General features: G+C 35.8%; 7 protein-coding genes and 3 pseudogenes across 19 annotated transcripts; 5 read left to right on the top strand and 5 right to left on the bottom strand.

The window, feature by feature from the left end:
• Positions 1-102: 102 nt before the first annotated feature.
• AT3G56230 (BTB/POZ domain-containing protein) lies at positions 103-1,778 on the bottom strand. Its single transcript, NM_115481.4, has 3 exons — positions 1,309-1,778; positions 994-1,176; positions 103-737 (listed from the first exon to the last, which is right to left on the bottom strand). Exons 1-3 carry the CDS (start codon positions 1,516-1,518, stop codon positions 282-284), a joined length of 849 nt encoding a protein of 282 aa, NP_191182.1. The 5' UTR covers positions 1,519-1,778; the 3' UTR covers positions 103-281.
• A 743-nt stretch (positions 1,779-2,521) lies between these two features.
• On the bottom strand, positions 2,522-4,110 carry CCH (copper chaperone). 3 transcript variants are annotated; one of them, NM_001339780.1, is made up of 4 exons: positions 4,024-4,110; positions 3,777-3,892; positions 3,238-3,313; positions 2,640-3,123 (listed from the first exon to the last, which is right to left on the bottom strand). In NM_001339780.1, the coding sequence occupies exons 2-4, from the start codon at positions 3,783-3,785 to the stop codon at positions 2,843-2,845; spliced, it is 366 nt and encodes a 121-aa protein (NP_001326128.1). In that variant the 5' UTR covers positions 3,786-3,892; positions 4,024-4,110; the 3' UTR covers positions 2,640-2,842. The 3 variants fall into 3 exon arrangements, with proteins under 3 accessions (NP_191183.1, NP_001326129.1, NP_001326128.1); NM_115482.4 differs by lacking the exon at positions 4,024-4,110 and having other exon boundaries at positions 2,522-3,123; positions 3,777-4,005; NM_001339779.1 differs by lacking the exon at positions 4,024-4,110 and having other exon boundaries at positions 2,624-3,123; positions 3,456-3,977.
• A 1,185-nt stretch (positions 4,111-5,295) lies between these two features.
• On the top strand, positions 5,296-7,539 carry AT3G56250 (uncharacterized protein; the record flags this gene model as incomplete). Of its 4 annotated transcripts, none has more annotated exons than NM_001339782.1 (5): positions 5,386-5,824; positions 6,183-6,324; positions 6,604-6,664; positions 7,080-7,199; positions 7,465-7,539. In NM_001339782.1, the coding sequence occupies 5 exons, from the start codon at positions 5,467-5,469 to the stop codon at positions 7,537-7,539; spliced, it is 756 nt and encodes a 251-aa protein (NP_001326719.1). The 4 variants fall into 4 exon arrangements, with proteins under 4 accessions (NP_001326720.1, NP_001326719.1, NP_001326718.1 ...); NM_001339783.1 differs by lacking the exon at positions 7,465-7,539 and adding an exon at positions 7,401-7,427 and having other exon boundaries at positions 5,391-5,824; NM_001339781.1 differs by lacking the exon at positions 7,465-7,539 and having other exon boundaries at positions 5,296-5,824; positions 7,080-7,223.
• AT3G56260 (uncharacterized protein) lies at positions 7,353-8,407 on the bottom strand. 2 transcript variants are annotated; one of them, NM_115484.2, is made up of 2 exons: positions 7,969-8,407; positions 7,354-7,924 (listed from the first exon to the last, which is right to left on the bottom strand). In NM_115484.2, the coding sequence occupies exons 1-2, from the start codon at positions 8,154-8,156 to the stop codon at positions 7,582-7,584; spliced, it is 531 nt and encodes a 176-aa protein (NP_191185.1). In that variant the 5' UTR covers positions 8,157-8,407; the 3' UTR covers positions 7,354-7,581. The 2 variants fall into 2 exon arrangements, with proteins under 2 accessions (NP_001190104.1, NP_191185.1); NM_001203175.1 differs by having other exon boundaries at positions 7,353-8,407.
• A 975-nt stretch (positions 8,408-9,382) lies between these two features.
• AT3G56270 (WEB family protein (DUF827)) lies at positions 9,383-11,490 on the top strand. The gene is made up of 2 exons (NM_115485.3): positions 9,383-9,803; positions 10,098-11,490. Exons 1-2 carry the CDS (start codon positions 9,603-9,605, stop codon positions 11,235-11,237), a joined length of 1,341 nt encoding a protein of 446 aa, NP_191186.1. The 5' UTR covers positions 9,383-9,602; the 3' UTR covers positions 11,238-11,490.
• Positions 11,491-12,172: 682 nt separating this feature from the next.
• On the top strand, positions 12,173-12,954 carry AT3G56275 (annotated as a pseudogene). Of its 2 annotated transcripts, one of them has the most exons (2): positions 12,173-12,370; positions 12,501-12,954. The 2 variants fall into 2 exon arrangements; another variant differs by having other exon boundaries at positions 12,173-12,954.
• Positions 12,955-13,690: 736 nt separating this feature from the next.
• On the bottom strand, positions 13,691-14,039 carry AT3G56277 (annotated as a pseudogene; the record flags this gene model as incomplete). The annotated part of the gene is made up of 1 exon: positions 13,691-14,039.
• Positions 14,040-15,949: 1,910 nt separating this feature from the next.
• AT3G56280 lies at positions 15,950-16,828 on the top strand (annotated as a pseudogene). Its single transcript has one exon.
• A 1,000-nt stretch (positions 16,829-17,828) lies between these two features.
• On the bottom strand, positions 17,829-19,166 carry AT3G56290 (potassium transporter). The gene is made up of 3 exons (NM_115487.4): positions 18,637-19,166; positions 18,405-18,468; positions 17,829-18,295 (listed from the first exon to the last, which is right to left on the bottom strand). Exons 1-3 carry the CDS (start codon positions 18,922-18,924, stop codon positions 18,126-18,128), a joined length of 522 nt encoding a protein of 173 aa, NP_191188.1. The 5' UTR covers positions 18,925-19,166; the 3' UTR covers positions 17,829-18,125.
• Positions 19,167-19,398: 232 nt separating this feature from the next.
• On the top strand, positions 19,399-21,749 carry AT3G56300 (Cysteinyl-tRNA synthetase, class Ia family protein; the record flags this gene model as incomplete). 3 transcript variants are annotated; one of them, NM_115488.2, is made up of 9 exons in its annotated part: positions 19,481-19,733; positions 19,921-19,984; positions 20,086-20,235; positions 20,324-20,494; positions 20,581-20,648; positions 20,686-20,863; positions 20,945-21,059; positions 21,141-21,230; positions 21,298-21,749. In NM_115488.2, the coding sequence occupies exons 1-9, from the start codon at positions 19,552-19,554 to the stop codon at positions 21,747-21,749; spliced, it is 1,470 nt and encodes a 489-aa protein (NP_191189.1). In that variant the 5' UTR covers positions 19,481-19,551. The 3 variants fall into 3 exon arrangements, with proteins under 3 accessions (NP_001326928.1, NP_001326927.1, NP_191189.1); NM_001339785.1 differs by having other exon boundaries at positions 19,446-19,733; positions 19,921-20,235; NM_001339784.1 differs by having other exon boundaries at positions 19,399-20,235.
• Between the last annotated feature and the right edge of the window lie 218 nt (positions 21,750-21,967).

Genomic DNA, 21,967 nt, shown 5'->3' on the forward strand with positions numbered 1-21,967 from the left:
CTGTTCCCTTTTCTGTCGATTCGATTTTAAAACCGCCCAAGGGAACGATAATCTTTTGCCACTTAAACCCTTCGCTAGGTTATGAACGGTTAATACTTAATATGTCCCAATCGTTGGTTTGATGGGCTTTATATATGTTACTGTTAGTGGGCCGGAATATGGGCCATGCGTAAAACATATTTTCCTTTTATCAAACAAAGAAAAGGTCTAGCTTGGAAGATTAAAGATCAATCAAGTAACAGCTATAGAAGAAACATTCATTGATAATCTCACTAATTTAATTAGTCACGTCTCTTGCTTCTCGTTTCCATCAAGAACGCCCTTGTGATCTCCACACATAGATGTTGGTTTTTCTGAGAGAAAGGTTCGTACTTATCCGAGAAAACGACGTCGTCCATGTTCCGCACCACGAACCCTACACAAGCCTCCTTCAGCGTCTTGCTCGAACCAAGATCCGAGACATCAAGAACGTTAAGAACACTAGAGATGTCCAAGGAACTTAACATATATTGCTCGCACAACTCTTGCAAGTAATGAATCATGTACTTATCTGCTGCAATAAACAACGCGTAGACATTTTTCTCCAACTTATCTGAAGCCAATGTACCGGTGTATAGAAACTCCAAGAGAGCTTGAAGTTGCTCGGAATTTAGTTCTTGGAGCGTTATGGCGTATTCTGGAGCGGTTTTGCATCCATCTGAGTCTAGAATGTTCTTAAAGATCTCAGATTTTGAAGCCTACATATATATAAGCACCCAACTCGTTTTTAGAAAACAAAATTTAATGGTTGCGTCATGTTAAAATATTTTACTTTATTTTTTTTTCTATTTAATTTGTACTTTTGAAATTGTTTACATAAACATCAAACGCCATTGAATTTTTATTTAAACCCTATAAATTATTGTATTTTTAAAATGTCAACATCCTATTATAAAACTAACCATGCCATAAAATTAAATTTTAAAAGAGAGTAGCTAGCGATCATTGAATTACCAGCAAAGCTCTATGTGCAGGAATTGGAGGGCCATCATCGCCCGGTTTTAGAAGAATATCAGCATGAAGCTGTTCTTTGAAACCCGACACAAAGCTGCTTAAGAAGACTATTCTTTTCTTCTGTTCTTCTTCGGTTTCTTTCATGTTTTTCATCCATTTGATCACCTTCTCTAATGGTTGCGGCTGAAATTCTCGCACAAATATATAGTTAAAAATCATTAAGCCAATAAATTAATGTGTTTTGATTTCTAAAAAATAATTGAAATGTTTTATAAATTAAAGACTACTTAGTGCAAATACACATAAGAAGCTTACCTCACAAGAAAACAAAGGAGACGAAGAAATAGAGGAGCCATTATTGATGGTGGAATTATGGTTCGATTTGTCATGACGATCTTCTTTCGAGCCCTCAAGTTTCTTGAGCAGCGCAATTGTTGTTCTAGCCCCTTCGTAGCATGATCCACATATTGTGTTTCTTGGTGGTCTTAATATAGATGGCATTGTGGTGCAGATTGAGCAATCCATTTAATGTTCTTGGTTTGTAGTTTCCTCTTCTCTACCTCGCAATTTTTGGAGTAAACTTGAGAATATGAAGAAGATCAATAGAGGAAGATGATGGAGGAGCAGTTTCTTGCTTCGAACGCAAGTTGGTAAAGTATGGTTCAAGAATTGGTTAGAGATGGCTACGTTCTTGAAACATTTTTAAATATATTTTTCGTTAATAATCAACTCGGTACATGATTGTTTCCGTAAAGAGTTGTTGAGCATAATTTAACAAATAAAACAACGTAGATGAAATGATTAAGACATGAAGGAATCTTTTAGGGGCAGTTGTATAGTTGGAACTTGGAACCTTCATGGGATGTTATATACTTAATTAATTTAATGAAACAAATCCAATATATTTATTAATTTGTTTATTATATGCTTGACTGGATATATGTATATGCTTCGCATGTATATGATCGATGCTAACCGTACATAATTTAGTAAAGTTAACTCATGAAGAATGATTTAGAGAGTAGATAAGAATACAGAGATTTGAGATACGATAGATAGCTTCAAAAGCTAAAAGACGTAAAAAGTTGGTAAAGAAGAAAAGGACTTTCCAACCTTTCAACAGCAAATATGTGTAGTGTAAGCACGTCGCTCCTATAGCTTCAACATTAATTGACTTAATTTTTGGGAAAAATATTAATTAATAACTCATTAATTTTGTAAGAATGTGCAATCCAAATCTTAGCACGAATTGTTTTCTGAATGGATTAGCTAGATTAGTGTATACTAATCACACCCATATAGTAATTCAGGTAAGATGATAACTCAAATTTGAATCCACATGAATATTATGTACTATTAGGGCCACATATATAACAAAATAAGTTATTAGTCTATTTGGTTTTGGGCTTATATAAATACCAAGGGGAGTTCAAACTTCAAATCCCATCCTAATGTCCAACTTCTTACAAAAATATGTAAATAGACCAGAAAAACTTTTGCTTGGGGCTTCCAAGTTCTTCAGGCCGGCTCATCTTACAATTTTCTCTTGAAAATGGTTCATTCTGTTTTTGCCTATTTTCAGACAGATGTCTGAATGGATTGAGTTTTATAATAAGTCAAAGTTAAGACTCTCGCAGTATTTAATTAACTAGTAAAACACTTAAAACTTCTTATAAAAGAAAGTCGGACCAACATGGGTCCAACATCTTGTTATCAATAGTTGAAAAAGGTATACATACATAAAGATATTAGGTATTTAGAGGAAGCATTTCTTACAACAACACACAAAAGCAAAAGATAAAGAAGCATTGTAAAGGTAGATTAGCCTTCCTTTTCATCGTTAGTATACTTAAACTTGTGATGGCTTAGTCTCGGCTTCTGCGGCTTTTGGTTCAACATCAGCTTTTGCATCAACCTTAGCCTCAGTCTTAGTCTCAGCCTCGGTTTTAGTCTCAGTCACGGTTTCGACCTTAGGATCAGCCTCGGCTTTTGGCTCAGCTTCAGCCTCCACTGGCCAGTAAGAAGTCTTCTTTCCGGTCTTTGAAACTGTTTGGAAAACTGCTTCAGGCTCAACATTACCTTTCACTGTCACCTTTTGCTCCTTGATATCAATGTCAAATGACTCAACCCCTGAGATTATATAATAAATTATAGAGTCAATAAATTATAAGGCTTAAAATAAAGGGAAACAATGATTAGTAGAAAGTATTTGAAAGACATGAAAAAAAGATTAGAGAGAAATACCTTCCATTTTGCCTAAAACTCTATTGACGGCACCAACGCAGCCTTGGCATGACATACCAACTTTGAGGACAACGGTCTGCATTAATTAGACAATTTAATCCGAAAATGTAAGAACCATATCCATATACATAGGACCAATTCGGTCCAAATATATCAACAGCTAATTTTATCACAATTATTAACTGTTATCTTTTGTGCTCTAGCTTAATAATATTTACCTTTTTTGATGAATATTTCAAAGTGGTGCTAATCGGACATTATAGTACTTACAGATAGAACCTAGACCTAGACCAATCAATCTCTTTTCTTCCCTCTTGAAATTTGATATTAATTCATTCCAAAATATTTATTATCATAAAAACTGATTAATCGGACTCTCATAACCGATATATATAGACAATTGCTAGCATCTTTTTTGGAGATGGACACAAAAAGACATTCCTGCTTCCAGATCAATGTCTCTCAAAAACATTATTCCATCGTTTCATGGCCAAGAAATGGAGAAAAAAAGAAGAAGAATATCAAAGTCACAAAATTACCTGAGCCATGGCTAGAATAAGAAGAAAGGAAACGATTAAGCTTTGAGCCTTTGAGATCGATGGACCGAATCAGAGAATGAGATGCTTGTTTGTTGAATGAGAAGAAATGGTGTCTTCTGAATATTTATAGTAACGCAAAAGCAAAGATTCGGAGAAGTTAGCGTAAAGGAAACGAGAACATTATGAATTAGTGCATTTACCATATTTCCAATAATAAAGTATAAAGGTTTAGGAAGGTTAGTTATACCTGATGTGGAAAAAAGCTTACCAACTTTAAAATCCACTAACAGAAAGTACAAGTACAAAGAATTCTATGAGGTCTCCTTGTACTACACATGTTTTGTTGCAGTACCAATTACCTAATTTTTATATATATGGGGTCAATCAAAGTTTACTTTTATTAGATAGTAGTATTTGACTATGAACTTAGAGAAAACTATTTTTATCCTAATATTTTATTTTCAAGCTTTCTAAAGAATATCATGAACAATAAAACACAAATATTATATGTCAATCTATAAAAATATCATATTATACATGTGGAGTTTGAATGGTAAGCCGAACTAACTCATTTTATCTTTAGGTGACTAGGTAGTGGGGTGTATTGATACATAAATAATGTTGTCCTTTTCACGGATTGTTTTGCCAAAAACTAAATTTTTTGAATGATGGACAAAAGTTTCACAATTTGCGGTTTTACATTGTTATCATTCAAAATTGCGAATATCTTATCTATCACTATTCATATTGAATTTTATAATTCTAAACAGTAAGTAGCTGAATTTTCAGAATCGGTCATGAGACCAATATATTCTTTGATATTTTGTTGTTTAAAAAGTGGCTAAAAATCGATGTGTACCGTTTTTTGGAATCCTACTCGAGTGAGCATAGGAATGAGAGACTCAAGTATAATATGGTTTCTTATATGGATTCCCAAACTTTTTTTTGTAGTTAACATTATCAATATTTCCATTGTGGCTTTCCTATGCGACGTCCATCAAAGAAACACATCAGCATATATCTATCAATAATGCGTGTAGTTTTGAAATATGGCACTCATTCTCTGTCCCTCTCACCGAACCTATTCGAGGAACTCGTGTAATGACGATCGCAATTTACGTGTTTCAACACAACTCTAAAGATCTCATCACATAACTCGAAATGCAAGAATCTTTATATTCCAATCGTTATTGAAATTACGTATATATCATACAATGCTGAATCATACTTTGTCTACTTGGTGGTTACAAAGATTTCAGCCTCACATCACAATCACCTAAAGTTGCAATTCCTTTATTAATTGGTCAACAACTCGCAAGTCTTTGATACATAATGCTCTAATACTTTGCTCCCACTTCTAAAAAACAGTTCCCCTCTATACAATATATTTAATATTATCCTTACAAAAAGAAAAGCAATAATTTTGTTGATCCCCTACACCTCATCAAGTTCTAAAAAGGTAGTAGAATAGATTATGATATGGGCCCAGTGCTGTCAAAACAAAATCATGGGCCCAGTTGATAAAATAAAAAATATGGGCCCAACGATACTTTCCCAATTTGGGCTTCTCTTAAATCCTCAATTATTATCGTCTCAAGCTCTCTCGAGCCTTCTTCAGAACTCTTCTTCTTTTCGTGCTTTTCACATTCCCGCCAACAGAGAGTAGAAATCTTCTCCCACAAAACCTCAGATGAATCATCCCAAGATTCCGACGCCGGGTAAACAAATGGAAGCTCCTCGCTCCGTCGGAGGAAGAATACAGAGGAAACCGCTCGCGGATTGTACTAACACCGTCTCCAGATCTTCTCAACAGTCATCTTCTTCTGTAAAATTCGCGAATCCGAGTCTCACTTCTTCACTAAAGAGATTAGTAGAACAAACTACGCTCAAGGAGAAACCCAAAGATGTTAATACTTCGGCGACTGCTCCCGAAATCGCTTCTCGGCCTATTACCACGGACGTTAGACCCGTAACTCGCCGTATGTCTGCTGATCTGGCTTCTCCGGCCTCAGCTCCTTCTCGTCCCCAAACATCGCGATCTGATATGGGTAATTGATTTAGCTGCGATGATTTTGTTCCAGTTTTGTTATACTGTATCAAATTTTAAGGAATTTCATCTGAATTGAAATTGTTCGCAACTCTAGGGTTTTAGTTTTCGGGTTTTGGGTATTTTTAGGAATTATTGGAAGAAGGTTTAGATTGATGCTTGAATTTATCATGTTTTCTGTTATAGTGGAAGAGCACTAATTGGGTCACTTCAAATTTCCAAAACGGCACCAATATTGAGTGGATTGAAAATTGCTATCAAGCTAGTTCTCAGTCTCTGTTGATTTTCAATTGGTATTTTTGCAAAATTGGTTTCTGTGTCTATCTTATACTGATGTTAAATAATTGTCTTATGCTTAGGTGTTAGTGACAAGGATTTTACTGAGCCTTGGTCTGTTTACACGGTAAGAAGGAAGGCCTCTGGACAAAAAAGAAGTAAAGACGCATCTTCCTCTACTAGTGCAGCAGCTCGCATTCGTCTCGACTTGTCATCAAGCTCTGGGTATGAAACCCATTCGATCATATATTTGCTATGGGAAAATTGATTTGGCATGGCTAATAGTAGCTAATGTACATATGGAATCAGGATAGAATGTAGTTCATGCTGACTAATTTATTGATGCCTGTTCTTTTGAAAGAATCTTGTCAGTAAGAAATAGTAGATGAGATAACTTTTGTTAGTGTTACAGTTAACTTTCATCAAATTTGTTTAGCATTTTGTGGGCTGTTTATAATCAACCATGTTGTTGTTAGTTAATTTTCTTTGAAATTTGTATCACAGGAAGAAAACACGTCAAGCTAGTGAAAACAAAAAGAAGACCTTGAAAGTGGCTCCAAAAAAGGTGAATTCAGGAAAGCTCTGGCTGTTTACTTATCAGAACTGTAATAATTCTATGTTGTTATCATCTTTCTGCGAAAAAGTAGTCAATACTTTGATCTATTGGTTTTATGGCTCTAGCAAAGTGTATATCAGTGCATTGTATGTTTCAACATTGATTGTTCACAACGTTCTTCTGCCACATGTCTGAAACCAGTGCTACACATAGTTTGAAGTGAATTGCCTAGTCCTTCAGTTTCATGTATATTCTTCTTTTTTTCAAAAGTTGGATTTAGAATATTGTCACGAGATACAGTGGGATTACTGTTTAATGAGATATGCAATTTGGAACTCCCATTGTTCAGTTATAGAGCCTTATGACTATTGGTAACATATAAGTTTGCTCCAAATCTAATTCTGCATTTGTGGTTACATTACAGAGACAGCGGACGGTAAAGCAAGAGAAAGAGGATCCGGTTAGTGCAGCTTGTCAGGATTATATCGAGAAGCAGAAAGCTTACTTTGCAGAGATTGATGCATTTGAGCTGCCAGTAGAAGAGGTATCTAATAGCGACTCAGACTAAGTAAGAAGAGATAACAATCTTAAGGATATCATAGAGACACCATAACCCGTTCGTAATCACTGTATAGCTAAGGAGTATTCTCACAGGAAATGTTTCACTGGTCACTTAGTACACATGACACGTCAAATCTGTGTATACAAAATATCTATCGGTTTATAATATTTAACATCGTTTCAGTGGGAGAACGTTCTTGGTTCTACTTAGACATGAATTGACGAAAAAGCCTGTCCACAATACACAGGTAAGGCCACGACTGAGAGACAAACTATATACTTACATTCACACACCAATAACTATAACACTCTCTGTTCAATGAGGCGAAGCAGCTCATAGAAAAAACCAAGCTTTATTCACATAATCAAGCTTTATTCATGTCGCTGATGATTAGAGCTTTACCTGTGGTCTCATGTCTCTTCATACCCTCCATTGACCCAGAGAACAGAGCTCTTGTCACACTCCCCATTGAAGAACTACAGCCAAGTCTTCCCCCGTTGGAGCAACACAGAGTCGAGGTTGGTGAAGACCTAAGCTCATCCTCTTCGTAGTTAGCGTACAGAAGTGGCGATTTTTTGTCGTGACTCATACGTTTTTTCAAAGAATGTGGTGGCGAGGAGGAAAAGGAAGATGAAGATGACGTAGAAGACCAAGAAAACGATGAGCTTGCCGTCTTCTTGCTACCGTGATTGCTCCTCCTGAGATCACTGAACATGGAGAAGGACAGAAACTTACTTAGTTTTGATCTCACCTTGCTTTGCGTCCTTGGTGTCGACAAAATCCCGGAGGAGTAGTATGAGGGCGGCGGTGTGAGAGGCAGAGGAAGAGAGGAATCGGAGCAGAGGTGGTTTTTGGGTGTTCCTGGCCTTGACTCCCATATGAATGGTATGGAGGCTCCGCCATAGTAGGAGGATCTCTCTTCATCGATTGCAAAGTCATCTTCTAGTCTTTCTGACATCTGTTTTTTATAAACTCTCGGTTTATGTTTGAGTCGGCTTTTGATGAGAATTGATGTACGAAAATTGAAACAACAAGTGCTAGTTTCGAAGCTTCTTTAGAGGTGACAAAGAGTAATATGTATTGCGAGTAAAACAAGTTTGCCGATGAAACAAAAGAATCTTCTTTGCACGGTTGTATATAATCGTGGATATTTATTCTGCTTTTTTATTTTCTTTAGGAAAAATTCATATGGATGAGCATATTACAAGTATATGGAAGATCATACATAGGGGAAAAAATTGGTTAGATAATAAATGAAAGGTGGCTATCTTACTGTATGCATTACTTAATGCGTTTTCATTAATAATAAGAGAGTCGTGAGGTGAGGATCACATTATTGGTAAACAGTTACTGTAGTAAGCATTGCTTAGAGTATTTAATATGTTACCTTTTGTGGGATTCCACTCTATAAACCTTTTTATTTGGTGTTCTTATAATTAAGGAAATAATTATTGACCAACAAATCCACACGTTTTAATATATATCAAGACTACTAACCTTGTTTGTCGTAATTTGAAACTACTGACCAAAAGTTTGGGGCATGTTCATCCAAAAGATATAATGGTTTACATTTAATGAAATGATAATTTAGATAGGATATAATAGGGAACTACTCAGAGTGTCAGACCAAACCATCTGAATACGTACCAATGTCAAGTGCTAACTGGTAACTCCCAACAATAGTAATTAGAAAAGATATATATATTTGTCGGTTCTAATTAGTTGGAAGAAACGTATGCGGAGAAATAAATAGAAACGTGAGAGATCGAAAGACGACGGTGATGAATTTGGACGGTTGAGTGAGGGAGGTCGTATAATTTAATGGTCGTTTCCAATCGTATTCGTACGTGGTCCGTTTTCTCCTACTCGGATTTTGCTTTAATGTGATGGCCACACAAATTGGTTAGAAAACTATAAGGGAAAGCTCCACCTATTTATTTCACTCATACATTTACTATACACTAATATCGCACGGGAAAATTATAACAATTTTCGGATATTCGTATTTGAACAGAAACAAACAACACATACGTAAGAATTTCCTTCACAAAAAAGCCCAATATAGACGAACTTGAACTTCGTACCAACGGCCCAATATCGCTTCCTTAATCAACGGCCCAAAATTTTCATTTATTAATTAATCAGATAACCAATCAATAGAAGCCACGTCGCCACAGCCATTAGTAGTAGCATCATCAAAGCCTGCATTCTTGTTCTTCGAGTCTCTCTCGTGAGTGACTTTCATTACCGAGAAAAACACAATCATAGAGAAGCTCTCAATCTTGTTTGCTTCTGATCAGTAACTATGATTACTGTAAATAGATCACTCTTTCATTATCTTTCCCTTTCACTTGTACAAACCAATTCGTTCTCGAGCTAACGGAAATGGCGGAGAGGCAACAGAGCCCTGCGGCGGAGACGATTCCCGGTACACCCGTAATCCGGGAAGTGAGAACCGGAACCGGGTCCGAGAATTTCAACCCGGAGAATACAAGGAGAGGATGCTTGAGAGCTGAAATCGACATTTCTCCACAGTTATATGGTGGTCGTGGGTTCTGGGTTCCCTTCAATCTTGAAGACAATTACGTGAGTTCTCTTCTAGTTTCCGATTTACAAAGTCTGTTCATTTAAAGTTTGAGCATTAATGTCACTGAAAGTTTGAAATGTATGTTCTCTAACTGTTAAGTATGCTAACAAACTGAATAACTGATAGCTGATTCGATTTGGTTACTGAGTAGATATTTTGTAATAAGTGATAGCTAATTTGATGTTTGCATTTGCGGCAATTGATTCTGGAACTAGCAAGATGTTATGTAAGATTTTTTTTTGGTATTATATAGCATGATTTGTTTTATGTTTTTTTGGTTTGTCATTCTTCAGGACTGTGTGGGAGAATTTGACATAAAGAGAATGGAAGAACAGACAGTGGAGCTTGAGAAGGATCTGATTATGAAAGAGTTAGAGACTCTGGATCTTCTTGAAGCTCTTGGATCAACCAAAAGGATTTTTGAAGATTTGAAGTGGCAGCTTCAGCAGCAAGCACTGAGATGCAAGGAGACCCCTCAACATTTGCGTTCACACTCCAAAGAGATGGTCGATGAGCACTGCCATCGTAATCCCCTGAAGTCTCCGGATCTGATGACCATGGAAATGAAGCAAGCTGGTATGAATCTTTGTAAAACCATGGATGATCTTGCGTTGATCCACTCTTATGCTGAATCTCTGAATATGAAAACGAAGGAAGAGAAAGATGTCCTTGGAGTAGCGTCTCTAGCGGAGGAACTTAACAGTTTGAAGTTTAAACCAGCAGGTCCTGATCAAGTAGAGAGATTCAATACCGAGAATTTACCAGTGAATCCACAATGTGAACAGATTAAGATGGTAGTTGAAACCTATGATACAGCTTTCCATAAACAGAGCAAAACCTGCCCGAGAACTGCAGATATGAGATTGGTTGCTGCAAGAAAAATGGAAGAGGCAGCAAGAGCAGCGGAAGCACTTGCGCTTGCTGAAATGACCATATTATCCAGCAGAAGAAACCAAGACGCTCTCTGCTTCCCTAAGACACCATGTTTTCCATTAACACTTAAAGCACAGATGAACAAAGAATTATCCACCAATGTCTCAAGAATAGAGATCTTGAGGAAGCTGGAGGAAGCTAACGAAGAAGTTAAACAAAGTAAACAAGCCTTGGAAGTTGCGTTAAACCGGGTAGAAATCGCTAGTGTGAAGCAACTTGAAGCAGAAGAGGCATTTCGGCAGTGGAACATAGAGTCATGGAAAGACCAGAAAGCTGTTGGAGCAAAACGCTCGATGAAAAGAGAAAGCTTTCCTCAGCGCTCTTTCTTGAGCCATATCAATCAGCACGAGCCACTGATCGATCTCCCTGAGCCAATGCTGAAACGTAACGTCTCAATGGGTAATGCTCTTAACCGAAAAGATGAGAAACAGTTGGTCACGCCGAGGAGAAAGTTTAGGTTCATACAAACACATCAAGCTTCCATTAGAAAAACAGAGTAAGCTAAAAAAATACCCAACCTTTGAAAACATGTTTTGCACATTTCGATTCCTGTTTTTTTTTATTCTTGGTTTGATCATTGATGGGTGTTGTTGCTTCCATCAAAAGCAAAACACAGATGATTAGAGTGAGATGTGTTGTTTTGACTCAAATGTGACAAAAAGAAAAACATTATAGTAAAAACTAAAGCTTCTAGTAATCATAATTAATTATGGGAGTTAGTGAAGGGCATTGATCATATGATTTAGGTGGTGGGCACTTTCTTAACTAATGCATTTTAAGTGTTAGATTAGCTAATTAGGTGATCCATAATCAATACCGTAGGTCCTCAACTGTTTATTTTTTAATAACGTTGGTCTTTATAATGTTTCTAGATTCTCAAAATAGAAACTGAAACATTCAGGTTGAACTACGGAGATAAAAACACATTTTACGATTTGACCAGTTTGTACTTTATACTGTATAAGTTTGGAGTGGTCAGATACAGAATGATGACGTGGTCAAGGCTTTTAAGACAATCTAGATATCTCCAATAACTTAATGCCACGTGTTTTAGTCTTCACAACAAAGATTTCGTCTGGAATCCTCGTATTGGCTTAGAGCGTGGGACCAAACGAAACCAAAAGAAGGAAAAGGAACTAAATAAATAAATAATTAAAAAATAAAGTTGAAAAGTAAGAGTGGCGTGGGTTAGCAAAATCATTGTCTCAGGCTAAAATGTGCCACTCCCAACACGTGGGCTACTCTTTTCCAAGTGTCAACTATCTGACGGTACGTTTGCACTTTTTTAAATTAGGTTGCTTTGCGCTCGTTTCGTGTCAATAATCCAAAGACAACGTCTTTATCTTTATTTATTAATTTTGTTTCTCCTAAACATTAAATGTTGTAGCTTTTTGATCATTTTTCATGTTGTAAAATATAATATAATACCCTCTGCTTTGCTTATAAAACGGAAAGGATGCATAGTACACAAAGATCCAGACCAACAAAAAAAAAAGAGGGAAAATCTCCTTGTTCAATAGTCAATAAGTTAGCCGCTATCGATCTTTAGAAAGATCCGTCGATGAGTCCATCCCATGGCGACCGGACCACCGCATTTGCCTCGACGGATCTAGTCATGTTGAGCATGGTACCGGTATTCAACCATCCTTAATTTCATTCTTTGATACCTTTTAGGCATGATACTCTTGATATATGATTCTATAAAGGTATATATATTGAAACTATTTTATGTAAGAAGTTTATTATTGAGGGCACACGTGCAGACATGTTTCAGGCTTAACCATATGGAGAAGGGATGATAACGAGATCTCTCTAGACGTGGATGGGATTTTCGGTTCAAAGATGGAATATTCATATAAATTCACATGCGGATTATAGTTAAATCGGAATAAAGTTTTGATAAGTGGACTCTCCTTACCTAAGTGGGGATGGTAGTCCAGTCTTGTATCAATATATATATTTGGGCTAACTTAGCATGCATATAGAATCATTATCAATGTGTTAGAATATTCTCCACCTATGTTTCGTTCATCCCAATTCCCACATTACTTCGAAAGGTGTCTCAAAAGGCAAGTCATTTTTTCTGGCTATGTATTATTAAATGAAGCTTCGGTTACTAATACTTTTCCACAATTTTCCCCCCTAATTTATTATAAGTGTTTGTAATGGAGAAAGGTTTGATGGAATTAGTAGTTTCCTTTTATGTATGAATGTGATATGTTTTATATTGTAAAGTAGGTTAGCAACTATTTCACTAGAAATCTGCAAAAAGCTACATTATTTATCAATGGCCAAAAAAACATTTGTGGCTAAAAATGAATGGCCACTATAGATACCCTATGGCTATCTAGCTAGCCGTTTCCATGAGAACAATTTATGAGTTTGGAGAGCATGTTTGATCCATAGAAGCAGAATGTGGAGGCTTGAAGGAGGATCGAGACCAGCGAGATTGGTGAAGAACCTTCAGATTGAGTTACTAAAAGTGCTAGAGAAATAGATGATCTTGCGTTTCGTTCTCTTGATGTAGCGACCCCTATCACAAGTATAAAAATATGGAAGCAAAAACAAATTCTGAAATTACATATTATTAATCTTTTGTGCCATGGGACCGCTTATACAGGCTAAGACAGACAATATCTTAAACCCTAAACATTTTCATTTTCAATGAATTTTACATTCTTAGCAAAACAAATTAACAAACAAAAAAGAGAAGAAAAAAAACGATTCCAAGTAGCTATCGAATATACAAACCGTTCACCGTTTCTTAATTTGGAATGATGGACTAAAACCAAGTTAATTTATGTTAAGAGTACAGACTCGAGAGCAGGCTGAAGAGTGTGCCATATGGAATTAGTATTGAACAATAATTATATTACTTTTGAGAGAACATATTTATACATCAGAGATTAGGATTTTTCTATCTACAATTACACTTAAGACTTTTACATTTATATAATAACATTTTTCCTTTACATAACCCCTCAAGATTGGACTGACTACTCCACTCTTGGAAAAAATGTTAATTTGAAAAAGGTTAACGATTGCAAGCCAGTGGATTTGTCAAGGCATCGACGAGTTGGTCTTTAGATGAAAGACAAGCAACTTGAAGTGTTTTTTAAGTTATTAGAATATTCCTAATTAAGTGATATTCGAGGGCAAGATGTTTCATTCTCAAATGGAACATCGGATTGGCACATAAATATGTTGCGTCCACATTAAATGACGGGAGTAGATGATGTAATTGAGATGCCAGGCTATGAGATCCAGTGAATTTCAGAAGAGGTATTTGGCACTGAGTTGTACTACCATGTAGCTTTAAAGCTACCTGAAAGTACTGATGCTAGAAAGAGAAGAAGAATAACAACAATGTATGTTCTCATGAAGAAATACCAAATGTAACTATCTCTTTTTCAAAATACCTAAAACAACAAAAATATTACGAAGGATGGTTTTGTAGACCATAAAGTCATTTAATAAATAACAAAAATGTAATATTACACTTTTTGTTTCTGGTCTTACCTACATCATAAATACAAAGTCTTCTGTTTTTCTTTCTAAATAATCTATTATCTCCAAACCCAAAACACCGAATTACGTAAAATATAGCGCAACACATATTAAAGTACATAAAATATAGAAATATTTTGACGTAAATTGTAGAAACATTATGTTTTCTTTTATGATATGATTTTAATATCCCCTTCAGAGCATAATTTTTCTTTTTCAAAATCCAAAGCTTCTGTATTTTAACTTTAAAAGAAAAGTAAAGATTTATTATTATTACACTCCATTTCTTTCATATTAGTTGTAGTTTAAGGTTTTTACACACATATTAAAAAATTATAAAAATCTCATTTAATCTACTTCTTTTATATAAAAACATCAATTATTTTAACCAATTTAACCAATAAAAAATATATGATTATATAACTAGTTAACAAATATTAAATACATTTATTATTTGCATAGAAAGTTGAAAATAATACTTATTTTGGAAAAAAATAAAAACCCTTAAATTACATTATTTATATAGAACAGAGGGAGTATATGTTAAATATAGATTTATGTTTTGAAAAGAGATTTTATTCTATTAAAAATTGTCTATCCCATATCGTTTTCCTTTTTTCAGAAGGTACATATCCCTATTCCAATTAAACATACAAATTAATTTTTATGGTTATATATAGATTCTGACGCCAGCTAAATCCATGATGAGTCAAACTCAACTTAATTACATACCAAGTAATGTAATATAAAGTATGGTTTTCAAAATTGCTAATTCATAGGATTGTGCCACGTGTCAAGTCAAACGATCAGATGTTTACATGTGTCATTCAAAATTTAACTTTTTTATTCTCTAAAAAAATAGAAAATCTTAAAAAGTAAACAAATTTACATATACTAATTTATATGTCTATATATTTATAAACAATTAACATTTATCTAACAAAAGGAAAATTAACAAATTTGTCTTTAACTCATGTAATCATAAGTGAAAAATAAAACATTTTGAGAAAAATAGCTTAGCTTATAGGATTTAACTTTTCAATTATTTTCATTTATTAATTTTAACTTATTTAATATTAATTTGCATGATGTAAAATTAACTTACGAGATTACGACATATATACAAAATATATTTTCAACAATGTTTGGTTTCTAAATATTTTTGTGGATTTTTTTATTTATTTATTAATTATTAGCCCTAGGCGTTTGGGTATTCGGATCGGGTATTTCGGGTTCGGGTTTTTGGGTTTAGAAGTTTAGGACCCGTTGAGCTAATTTAAGATTTTAGGTCGGGTTCGGGTTCGAGTTTATTTATATATTGAAATATCAAATTTTGTGTGCAAATCTATTAAATTACTTGAAAATTTCAAAAATTCCTAAAACAACACGAGTAGTTTTGCTTGAATATATTTAAAAATACACAAAATAACTAAAATATCCAAAACATCCTAATATTTTCTATATATAAGTATAAATATAACTAATATATACTTATATTTGAGATATGTTTGGATACCTATTCGGGTCGGGTTCGAGTTTTTCGGATTTTCAAGTTTAGACCCGTTCGAGTATTTGAAAAATTTCGGGTACACCCGCCTAAATAGGCGGGCCTTATCTAGTTATATATACAGATAACGAAAGAAGTAATCTTCACAATCTCAACCAAAAGACAAAACAAAACATCAACCCTAAATTTTGTACTTCCATGTCGTCGAGATCGAGTTCGTGGATGTTAGACCCGATCACCTTACGAAAACTTGGCTGTCTCGGCCAAGGCGAGCATGGCTACATCTCTCTCGTTCAAACCACCGATGGTTTACTCATGGCTAAGAAAACATCTCTCCGCAAATACTCAGAGAATCTCGAGAAAGAACAGAGGATCTTACATCACTTCAACTCGATCAATTTCAACATCGTAAGACCCACAAGCCCTATCGTCTATTACGAAACCATGCCGTTCAATGTCAAGATCTGCTCAATTTACATGGAAATCGCACCACATGGTTCACTCGGAGACATGATAATCAAAGCCGGTGGGAGATTACCGGAGAACGTGGTCGGGTACTGCACTCTCTTGATTCTTGAATGACTCAAGGATCTTCACAAAGATGGTTACGTTCACTGTGATCTCGGGCCAGAGAACATGCTTATCTTCCCGACCTACACTCATGGAGAGCTTTGTGAACTCAAACTCGCTGATTTCGGCTTAGCAAAAGAGCCTAATGGACCTAATCCATTGGATGGATCTCTCTTCGAGGGATGTCCTGCATATTTGGCTCCAGAGGCGGTCGGGCCATGTCGAATTATTTCGTCTGCGGTTGATATTTGGTCTTTAGGTGTTATGGTAATCGAGATGTTGGGGGTTAATGGAGGAGGAAGAAATGATTACTTGTCACAGACGCTATCATCGATGGCTTGGGACTTTGTGAGGAAATGCAAAGTGCATGACTGGGAGAGTAGAGCCACCGCAGAGGAGCTGCTGAGCCATCCTTTCGTTAACCAAAGTATTGGGGTTCCACCGTTTGAGATGCTTCCTGTTCCTTATTGCTTAACTGATGGAGTGGTTCAAGGAAGGTTTTTCTGAGTAGAAATAAATGGTAGATTGACGGTGGAGATGAGCCCGATATGAATGATTTTATTTTCGTTTTTTTTTTTGGTGCTACCTTATTCTTGAATCAATTGTCTGTTACTTCAATTCTATATATTTCTTGTTGTTTCTAAATGATTAAGGGAAAATACCGGGAAATTTAGATTACCGAAAAATAAGGAAGAGAAAGATGACAATTATTTGCCCTTACTTAATATATTAATCCTAAGTCGAAAAACCAAACCTCATTGAAATAATTATATATCGAATGGAAATGGTGATTAGGGAGATTCTTGAAAGGATATTGTTTTGCTATATGAATGTGGTCTAGTTGATCCAATGTAGTTTAGTTAATTAATGTTTCAATACAATGGAGTATTAGTGAACATAATAGGGTGGTAGTGTTTCCACGGTTCCACCAAGCGCGCTATCTCAGTTACTTCACTCAAGTGTTAAGCTTTGTTTGATACGTTCCTAGGATCAGTCTAGTGAAATTTTCGTTCATCTGAGGCTGAAAAGGTTAAAATGTATATTGTCTAATATTTTTTGTTGCCTTTGCAATTCCTTTCTTGTCTCTTTTATTCTCCTTTTATTTCTAGCTAGATAGTTTTTCAGAATTATGCAAGAGTAACTAAGAAGTGTCTAATATAATTACCAAAATGAGAGTGGACACGTTCTTTATGATTCAGTACTTAATTCACCATATCTAAACTTAAATCTTTAAAAAGTCTTCACAGTGCTGAGACAAATCTAACAAACGCCTATTATGAGTCTAATTTACTATACAGACTATACTATATATGTATAAACATAAAATTCATCTCGAAAAATGAAGTGGGTTTGTGAAAAAACGAAAGAAAGAAAATATTATGGAACAATTCAATAAATTTATCACTAGCCTTTAAGAGCTTGCTAGTTCCAGAAGCATACACCGATGAACACTTAATTGCCTCACAAACATGACGTTGCAGGCGACATGGTGGTAGTTTCATAGGAGCAACAACTCAAGACGACCGTGAAACTGTTACACACTTCTAACACAAAATTTGTTCTTCATTATTGTGTTTAGGCTTTGATATCTTTAGAAAATGGGGTCATTATAAAAACTTGAAAACATTTAAACCAAAAATGTATACATCCACTTCTGTCTCTTGTTTAACAAGATCCCAAATAACCGTGATGTTTGTTTTGGTATGTAGAACGAATTTCGATTTCTATAAAAATACACACAAAATTTCAAGAGTAATTTAGTTACAAGCAAACACATTCATATGATTTGGGAAATTGATCATCATCATCTAGAGAAGAGTCTGGTGAAGAAATTTCCAGAGGGAGGATTTTGAAGACAAGAGACATGAGCATATCTCCCTAACTTGTCCACTTGTCTTGCCTCACCCTTTGTGTCCTTTTTGCATATCTTACATGTTTTGTCCACCCATCCCTCCTCCACATATTGCCCATCCACTATAACATGTATTTAAAACAATAGGTTACAGTTTATTTCACATAGTTTAATTATAACAAATAAATTCATCATTCTTTCTTCCAATTTAAATAGTTCTCTAGACTTTACCTTCAACGTAGGATTTAAAAAAGTCCTTGTATGTTCCTCCGATTTTTCTCCTCAATGCCCCATACTGCATATCATTACGAATAATATCAAAACATATAATTCGATTTTTGATTATACAATACTATCATAAGTTTGAATTTCTTATTCATGTTAAGAAATTAGAACTCGAGTCATCACATATAATTTGTATCATACAAAACTCATCAGTGTGTGGTTAAAAAAGAAGACGAACCTGTTCTTGGGTCATCTTGCGACCAGATTTGGTGGCTTCTCGAGCCTCGTAGAGAAGCTCAGCGTCTTTCTCCGATCGAACTTGTGAGAAGTCCAAGGCATCCGTTAATTGAGTAAACAACGAAGTCTCCTCTTCATTCTTCTTCTTATCCTCATCTTTCTCTTGCTTTGCTGAGACAACGACCCATCTAGGGTTCCGGAAAATCCTGGGCGAGGTTCTTGAGATGGATACTTTGGTCGTGGAGATGAACCCACTGCTGTGTTGAAGAGGCAGTGCTCTAAAACCCATCTTATGGTTTTCACTCAAATTCCAAGTAAAGAGATTCCAAATTGTGCTACATTTTTATAAATTTGGCAAAACATACATGTGGTTGTGTGGTGGGGATTGAAATGTAACGGGGGCCACAAATGAAGAATATTGCTGTGAGTCTGTGACTATTAATGTGTTTACGTGGGAGTTTAGTGATCTGATGATATATGAGGTGTCCAATTTTGTTTACTTAATTACTAGTGTGTATTTGCTAATACGAGATTTTCTTTGTACATCTCAGAGATCAACTAAAGTCAATAATATTCGCAGCCATATAAATTTGTATTTTTTGGTAGACAAAAAATCATAGATTATTTCCTAAATAGAAAAATGGAAATCTTTCTAAAATCAAGGTTATTTAGCAATTTCCTTTATTTCCTTTGTTTTAGAGTCAAATATATTTTTTTGGGGGTCAGAAAATCATATATAATTTTCCTATATAGAAAAATGGAAATCTTAGAAAAATCTAGGGCTATTTAAGCAATTTCAATTTTCCTAAACAAAATTCGACGCTGCCGCCGGTAAAAATTGAGCTCGTGAAAGCTTTACCCGGGAGAAGTGAAAAATCATCAGAGTTTTTGAGAAATTCTTCCAAGCGACGGAGAGATGTCGGAGATGGAGGTGGAGAAACCGGATTTGACATTGTACAACACAATGACTCAACTGAAGGAAGTTTATAAGCCGATGAATCCCGGCAAAATCGGAATCTATGTATGCGGTATCACCGCTTACGATTATAGCCACATTGGCCACGCTCGTGCCGCCGTGTCCTTCGACCTCCTTTACAGGTCAGTTCCATAGTTTTCGCCGTAGGATTGTTGTTTAATTTGAATTTCTTTAGGTCACGAATTTGGGGAAAAATCCCAACAATTTAAAACTAATTTTGTCTATTGTTAGCTTCGATTAACAATGTACTAAGCTTAGAGACATTTGAAGCTGGTATTTATCTCTCTAGTGTACTGGTTGATTATGCAGATACTTAAGGCACTTGGGTTATCAAGTTACTTATGTCAGAAATTTTACAGATGTTGATGACAAGGTCTGGTATCCTTTTCTGCGTTTTGAAACTAGAGCAATGAACACCAAATAATCCTCCTGTTTATCAAACTCTGAATACTGTACCTGCAAGTAATTGAAAAGGCTAAAAACTGTGGAGAGAAGCCGTTAGATTTGAGTAATCGCTTTTGCGAGGAGTATCTTTTAGATATGGCTGCTCTTCAGTGCCTCCTTCCCACCCACCAGCCTCGTGTCAGTGATCATATGGAACAGATCATTAAGATGATAGAAAAGGTTTGTTGTCTTTTTTCTTCTTGTTTGGTTTCCTGCAATGTTCTTTGTTAAAATATGGTGGTATAATGATGATGCTTCCTTGGTACAGATCATTGAGAATGGATGTGGGTATGCTGTGGGTGGTGATGTGTTCTTCTCAGTGGACAAATCACCGAGTTATGGTCAGTTATCTGGTCAACGGCTGGATCATACTCAAGCTGGTAAGCGTGTTGCTGTTGACTCAAGGAAGCGTAATCCTGCTGACTTTGCATTACGGAAGGTTTGACAAGTTTAATCTTTTTGTTCAATTCTTATTTCAGTTATTAAACTAGAGCAGCTGGAGTTTATGCTGAAATTTTTATGCAGGCTGCAAAATCTGGTGAACCAAGTTGGGAGAGCCCTTGGGGTCATGGAAGACCAGGATGGCACATCGAGTGCAGTGCCATGAGTGCTCATTAACCTGTCTCCGAGGTTTGACATTCATGGTGGTGGCGCAGATCTCAAATTCCCGCACCATGAAAATGAGATCGCCCAGACATGTGCTGCTTGTGAAGATAGTGGTGTGAACTACTGGTTGCATAACGGGCATGTCACCAACAACAATGTGAAGATGGGAAAATCATTGAACAACTTTTTTACGATTAGACAAGTAAGTTTCTTATTTGTTTCAATATCATAAATTGAGTGTGTGTTTTCTCACGGCTAATGCAAAATTGTTGAATCTGTGTAGATCGCGGCTAACTATCATCCACTGGCTTTGAGACATTTCTTGATGAGTGCACAGTACCGTTCTCCTCTCAACTATTCGGTTTCGCAGCTTGAGAGTTCATCGGATGCTTTATACTGTGTTTATCAGGTGGGTGCCTTCACAATATTTTTTAGCATCTCTTAAGGGAAAACGGTATGAATGTTTCTTAACTTTAAAGCTCTATCGCCATATCGAGAAGAAATGAGTGGAGATGTTGGAAAGACTCAACAGTCTGCAGAAGCCAAAGAGATGATAAAGAAGGTGAAAAGTGAGTTTGAAACAAAAATGTCAAAACGACTTGAACACTGCCCATATACTCACTGGTGCTTTTCAAGACGCATTGAAATTCATCAACGTTTCAATCTCCAAGCTCAAGAAAATGCAGAAGAAGCAGCGGATGTCGCTGGTAGTGTCACTGGTCGAGGTTGAGAAGGCAGTGAGGGAAGTTCTTGATGTGCTTGGTTTGCTCACGACTCTAAGCTACGGTGAGCTTTTGAAAGACATGAAACAAAAGGCATTAACAAGAGCAGGAATGGGAGAAGAAGAGGTCTTGCAGAGGATTGAAGAAAGGAATATGGCCCGGAAGAGCAAAGATTTCAGGAGAAGCGATCGGATTCGAGAGCTGTTGGCATTTAAAGGAATCTTCCTCGAGGATGTTCCTGGAGACACTGTGTGGAGACCTTCCACCCCATTGACCAAGCCTAAATCTGGTTTAGGTTTAGGCATGACAGCCATCGTTTTTGCTATCGTTTTTACTTTCTTAGGCTTCTTCTTCTATAGCCGTTGAACTCTTTATTTATTTCACTATTTGTTTAGATTGTGTTGTATTAGTGTGTGGTAAACTTATTAACTTTAAACATTGACCTGCAACTGAAAAATTATTGGATCACCAAATCTCAAACGTTTTTATATGTAGTCAGTCACATTTTGTGAAAAACGTTCGTTAACTAAATCTAATCTAAATAAATGCTTAAAACTCAAGAGCAATTCGTATGTGAAACTAAA

Source organism: Arabidopsis thaliana, chromosome 3, assembly GCF_000001735.4.
Source record: "Arabidopsis thaliana chromosome 3, partial sequence".
NCBI lineage: Eukaryota > Viridiplantae > Streptophyta > Magnoliopsida > Brassicales > Brassicaceae > Arabidopsis > Arabidopsis thaliana.

Excerpts from the sequence above, each read along its gene's own strand:
- AT3G56270 (NM_115485.3), top strand. The coding sequence starts at position 9,603 with ATGGCGGAGAGGCAACAGAGCCCTGCGGCGGAGACGATTCCCGGTACA. Across the intron at positions 9,804-10,097 it reads TCAATCTTGAAGACAATTAC|GACTGTGTGGGAGAATTTGA; the intron begins GTGAGTTCTCTT and ends GTCATTCTTCAG.
- AT3G56230 (NM_115481.4), bottom strand. The coding sequence starts at position 1,518 with ATGGATTGCTCAATCTGCACCACAATGCCATCTATATTAAGACCACCA. Across the intron at positions 1,177-1,308 it reads CTCCTTTGTTTTCTTGTGAG|CCGCAACCATTAGAGAAGGT; the intron begins GTAAGCTTCTTA and ends CGAGAATTTCAG. Across the intron at positions 738-993 it reads CTGCACATAGAGCTTTGCTG|GCTTCAAAATCTGAGATCTT; the intron begins GTAATTCAATGA and ends ATATATATGTAG.
- CCH (NM_115482.4), bottom strand. Across the intron at positions 3,124-3,237 it reads AGTTTTAGGCAAAATGGAAG|GGGTTGAGTCATTTGACATT; the intron begins GTATTTCTCTCT and ends ATATAATCTCAG.
- AT3G56290 (NM_115487.4), bottom strand. The coding sequence starts at position 18,924 with ATGGGTTTTAGAGCACTGCCTCTTCAACACAGCAGTGGGTTCATCTCC. Across the intron at positions 18,469-18,636 it reads GCAAGATGACCCAAGAACAG|TATGGGGCATTGAGGAGAAA; the intron begins GTTCGTCTTCTT and ends AATGATATGCAG. Across the intron at positions 18,296-18,404 it reads TTTTAAATCCTACGTTGAAG|TGGATGGGCAATATGTGGAG; the intron begins GTAAAGTCTAGA and ends TACATGTTATAG.
- AT3G56260 (NM_001203175.1), bottom strand. The coding sequence starts at position 8,175 with ATGTCAGAAAGACTAGAAGATGACTTTGCAATCGATGAAGAGAGATCC.